General features: G+C 33.3%; 1 protein-coding gene across 1 annotated transcript; it reads left to right on the top strand.

Annotated features, from left to right (window-relative positions):
* Positions 1–1318: 1318 nt before the first annotated feature.
* LOC131845354 (zinc finger protein 33A-like) lies at positions 1319–4028 on the top strand. The gene is made up of 2 exons (XM_059194409.1): positions 1319–1636; positions 3087–4028. Exons 1-2 carry the CDS (start codon positions 1438–1440, stop codon positions 3725–3727), a joined length of 840 nt encoding a protein of 279 aa, XP_059050392.1. The 5' UTR covers positions 1319–1437; the 3' UTR covers positions 3728–4028.
* The last annotated feature ends 1654 nt before the right edge of the window (positions 4029–5682 follow it).

Here is a 5682-nt window from a genome sequence, read left to right as displayed (position 1 = left end):
TCAATAACATCTGTACATAAGTTTATGATGATATTTATTGAGTACCTACTGTTAAATAAAAAAAATTAAGGCACTTATTTTATTTTTATTTTTATTAAGTATCCACTTCATACCTAAAGAAAGAGAGCTAGCTGTAACCGCAACTTCGTCCGCGTGGACTTTAATAAAAAAAGTTAGAGAATTACGAGAACTTACTCCTTATTACATAAAAGTTCCGTCAAAATCGGTTCAGCCAATTCAGAGATTAGACGGAACAAACAGACAGACAGACGAAAATTGTAAAAAAAAAATACTTTAGTGTATGTACCGTATTTATATTCATATGCATGTAGTAAAAAATGGTTATTTCAATCTTACAAACAGACACTCCAATTTTATTTAACTTATTATTTATTTTTTGTTTATTATATTTTTATTCTAATACCCATAAAATAACAGTACCCACTGACCTGCAATCCAATCCAAATCACTGTTAAGGAACACGCACACTGGGTCCGCAGGCAGAAGACGTTCAGATGGCAGGTAAACAGAGACAGTCTCTTGCGGAATATGACGAACTCCACTCGCGAAATAATGTGTATTAACAGTAAACACAGACGGTATCTTTGTCATGGAGTAATTTTACAGAACTGTTCTATAACGCGTGTAGGACTAAATAATTATTTATTGTAGAATATACATAATTATGTAATGTCTAATTCTGATTCTCATAACATTTTTACATGAATAAAAAGCTGTTTATTCTCTGTTTTTTAAAGAATGTTCTCTTTATTAGCGGCCAGTTATATATTTCAGAACTCCAGGGTCCACTATTTCATTGCTATCTAATAATAAATGCATTATATATTACATATATGTAATGCGTATAGTTGCATTTACATTTTATAATTGATTGAATTATACTATACTAGCGACCGGCCCGGTTTTGCCTGGGTACATTACAAATCTTTAATTGGCTTTCTATATTATAATTTTTATGTATATTCATATATACATTGCTCTTGAATCACTTTATCTGTTGCTGAAAACTATTTTAATGTTACTTAATTTCAAAGATATAAGCGTACAGACAACGGGGGCGACTTTCTGTTTGAACTTAACATTCTCGTACAAAAACTGCTGATTATTCGTTAAAAATCAAAGTAAGAACAGTTAAATTACGTTACAAGTTTCGTTTCTTATTCAAAATTATAGTATAGCTGTATGGAGACCAATCCTTTGCCTTGCTTCAATGAATAAATGCGTCACTGACTGACAGTTTGATTGACAATTATACACCTGATTGATTGTCTGTGTTTAACTTCATTTGTTTTTTTGTTTTATTTTCGTTTCTTTTTACTTTTATTTTTAATTTTATTTTACCTCATGACGTCTTAAATGATTTATAAAACCTAAAATAAAATTCTAGAACGTTTTTATTACAATTTTATCAACAGAATGAAACGGAAAAATGTTAAACAAAGCAAGAAAAGGAATCTGTGCAATATTTGTAACAAAATTATAATTGGATACGCTTACAAGTTCAAGAGTCATTTGTATCAACACAATGCAGTTGCACCTCTCTATGAATGTTCTTATTGTATTAAACAATTCTATAGAAAAGACGCATACAAACGTCACATCGCTACTCATACAGGTTTTTGTATAAAACATATTTTAGTAGCAACCTAAACAAAACTTGTCTTCTATCTGACGTCTTCGGTAGTCTAGTGGTTTAGCACACTGTCTTCCCATGGTCGGGCTCGATTCCTCGCATGTTTTTTTGAGGGTTTTGGCTTATTGTCTGATGTAAACCTTTAACACCAACCTGTATAGATCTATTGTGCTCGCCCTTTTTCAAATACTACCTAGACCCATCTGGGACAAAAACTCAAGGATACTCTTATTGGTGGTGGTTTTTATATCCTCAAAATAGTGTATACTTTTCAAAGGAGATATTTTATTCAAGCATGAGTGGGCTACAACCACATAGGATGTGTAATGGCATTTCCTTGTCAGTTTGGCAAAATCTACACATTTTTGTTGAGCACAGGCCTAAGTTTGCCATGTGTTTATTCAATTTGCAGTCCAATAAGCACCCTAGTCACGATGCTTATATTGTTTTTACTCAACAGCAATAGTCTATTGTGCATAGTGAAAACATGAGCATGAAAGTATTGGTCGCGGTGTTTTCTATGTATTTCAGTATTTATTTGACTGCCTTAGTGGTCTAGCAGTTTGGCACATAGCTTTACTTATGTTGGTCACGGGTTAAATACCTTGTACTTTGCAAAAATTTGTATTCATGAATATGATTGTTTGTATCTGTCCGGGTGTTCTAGTGCCCATTATTCAACCTCTGCTTACCATGGGACTAGATGATGCTGCGTTAATTGTCCAGGGTCATTTATTACATATCAGTGGTCTAATACACATAACATTAGCTCTGGTTTTATTGATACTAGATGGCACTGTGCAAATTGTCTAAGGTTATTTTTTTTTTTTATGGATGATAATGGACACACAAATGGACACTAATCTTACTAGCTACTTGCTCCAGCTTCACACAGGTGTACATGTATTATTATATATATAAACCTTCCTCTTGAATCACGCTATCTATTAAAAGGAACGCTTCAAAATCAGTTGCGTAGTTTTAAAGAACTAAGCATACGTAGGGACGGACAGACAGCGACTTACACTATGTAATGTTTAATATTATAAATCCAAAACTTTGTCGACTGGCAATGAGCTGGCACATAGCTTCTAGGACAGATGGCTATTGGGGACATTAATGTACTTAGTGTCAGAGGACAGGAAAATGCAGCGTGGGAAGGCATCCAACAAGGTGGACTGACTATCTGGTCAAGATCGCAGGAAAGTGTTGCATGTGAGCAGCACAGAACCGATTGTGGTGGAGATATTTGAGGGAGACCTTAGTTCAGCAGTGGATGTCCTCCTTGGGGCTGAAATGATGATGATGACGGTTTAATATGCATACCTCAAGCTCCGCTTTCTTAGAACTACATCGTCCTATGCAGATTGTTTAGAGTTATTAATATTATTTCAATAACATAATAAATGTGATATAACTTATATAATTCCAGGTGCAACAAAAAAATTCTTCTGCGACTACTGTGAACGAGATTTTGTAGATAAGAGGAATTTGATAGTTCATTTACGTATACACGACGACAGTACACTCAGCCGAAAATATAGTTGTATGGCTTGCGGAGTGACATATTGTGAAGAACGTCTCTTAAAATTTCATATACGTAAAGAGCACTTCAATTTGAAAACCACGGCAGCTACGAATGTACACGAAAAGATGAAATTGAATGACACGTGGGTTGAAAGAGTCTCGGAATCAGAAATGTATGTGCAAATGACAAAGGTAAACAACAATATCATTGTAATTAAAAAGTGTGATGATGCAGTAACAAAGCAATTGGAAGATACTAAAGTTAATATAAAAGAAAGGGATATAACACAAGACTTTACAGCTTACGCACACTATGTTTTGTCAAGGAACGATAAATCGCAGTACAGTCGAGCGATTTGTGATTACTGCAAGAAAGAGATGCTAAAGAAAAGTCTTCCGTCTCACATTAGAGAGCGGCATTGGAAAATACGTAAGTTTAAATGTAATACTTGTAACTGTAGCTTTAGTAGACATTATCTTTTGGTGGATCATGTTTGTGGAAAAGTTAAGAGAAGGAAGAATAATATCAGTACAAAGATACTGTGAGTCTTAACTTACTGTCAGTTAAATTAAGTATTCTTAAATAGGAATATGACTGGGAATGGTACAACACTAATGTTAGTTACATTAGTGTTGTAATCTGAAATGCACCTGTATTTCTTTTATTGAAGATTTTGGCCTATTGTCAACTGATGGACCTGTATCTTTACTGACCTAGATAGATCTATTGTGTTCTCCCTTTTTAAGTTGTGCTGACTAGACCCGTCATGGATAAAAATTGAAGCATATTCTGAAGATAGCCTCTGTAAAGAAATAACATTCTTTTTATATGATTCATGATCGAATTGTTTAGCGCATACATTGACGCTAAGGTTATATAATAGTGGAGCACTAAGTGTCTCCTTTGATCTATCCCCCGTCCAATTCAAATGGGGATCGAAATTAGGTTCGAGGCCATAGCAGTGCTCTCAGACTAAAGTCGTATCCACCAGGCAGAAGTTGGCCTTCAGCCACACGTTCTTCACACAGAGTTCTTCCATGGGTTTGGAGTGCCTATCGTTCGATGTAGCTGCGGCCAGAGAAAAAAATTGAGGATGATATAATGAGCATGACCAGAGTCAGTTAGGCCCATCCTGGGTAATTTGACCACTAATTATTAGTAACTGTTCTTAGGCAACTTCTGTATAATTTATCAATTTTTATTATTACTGACTGATTGAGCAGAGTGATCTTAGAGATGAAATATGCACTCTTTGTAAGGAAACATCTTGAACGATTGAGACTAAACTTTTATCAAAGGTCGACCTTAGGGCTCCATCATTTACCATTAAAAAAAATTCCGATTGGTCAAGGTCGAGTTTTTAAGAATAGACGCTCTCCGCTCAACGTGTGACTTGGTGTGAACAACACACGGGTAACAAACCTAGTTATTTAGTGTTGCCCTAATATTTTAATCTTTTAATCATATTTTAGCTTTTTAATACTGATTTATAATTCGAAAATTATATTGAATTATACAAGTTTTAGTTTGCTGTAAGAGCGATTTTAATTTCATAATGACCAAGGGTCATACTGAGAAAGAGGTTTAAACAGTAAGTTTAAATATAACTTGCAAAAGATTAAAAATGTTGGGGACCATTTCAAATTGCACAAATATAAATTTATATGTATAAAACTATACTATATGGATGCTAAAATCATGTGCCTTAGTGTTTTACATTTAGATTAATTATAACAATATTTTATTATTGTTAGAACTTTAAATTAGTGTTATTGCATGTTATAATTGTAAAAAAATAAGGTATAATATTTTATATATTTGCATGTATCGAGTCTTCCATATACAAAAACAATTTAAAACAATCTTAATTGTTATTAAGCTATTTTATACTTTTAATAACTAAATTGTTATTGTAAACAATAATTATTTGTTAAATTTTGGTAGTTAATAAATAACACACATGTCAGTAAAATAAAGGGAAATATGGGCAGTGGTGGTTGAAGTAATAATAATCTCAGGACGATTCACACTGTTTTATACAATGGTTTTTTTTTTATTAATTTAATACATTATTAATGCATAATATAAACAAAATTATTATAATTGTGCACTCCTCTATATAAACTATATAAGTGTGAGAAATTTCATACTCCTTCGTTCGCGCAATATTGGTAAAAACGGATACAAAGTCCTTATTTATTAAAATAATGATAATATTAATAGTACCTTAATATTATCAGAGGAAGTTCTATTAAACTTGAGTTGTAAATAGTTTTTTCAGATCGCCGTGTGTAGCAAAATTGCCGTTTCACATAAATTACCCATTGAACATATATTATAGGACGCCTCGATGGTCTAGCGGTTTAACACATCGCTTTACTTCCGATAGTTCGCGGGTTCGATTTCCTCCTCACGGTGTTTCCTCCTTATTATTCCTCGCACGGTGCAAACATTTGTATTCATGAGTATGATTGTATCAGTCTGGGTGTTTTTTATTTAT

The sequence above is a fragment of the Achroia grisella genome, unplaced genomic scaffold (assembly GCF_030625045.1).
Source record: "Achroia grisella isolate CSIRO2021 unplaced genomic scaffold, CSIRO_AGI_Agris_v1 utg461, whole genome shotgun sequence".
Classification (NCBI taxonomy): domain Eukaryota; kingdom Metazoa; phylum Arthropoda; class Insecta; order Lepidoptera; family Pyralidae; genus Achroia; species Achroia grisella.
This window is presented reverse-complemented; position numbering and strand designations above follow the sequence as displayed.

Coding starts and splice junctions, on each gene's coding strand:
- LOC131845354 (XM_059194409.1), top strand. CDS start 1,438: ATGAAACGGAAAAATGTTAAACAAAGCAAGAAAAGGAATCTGTGCAAT. Junction 1,637..3,086: donor TCACATCGCTACTCATACAG/GTTTTTGTATAA, acceptor ATATAATTCCAG/GTGCAACAAAAAAATTCTTC.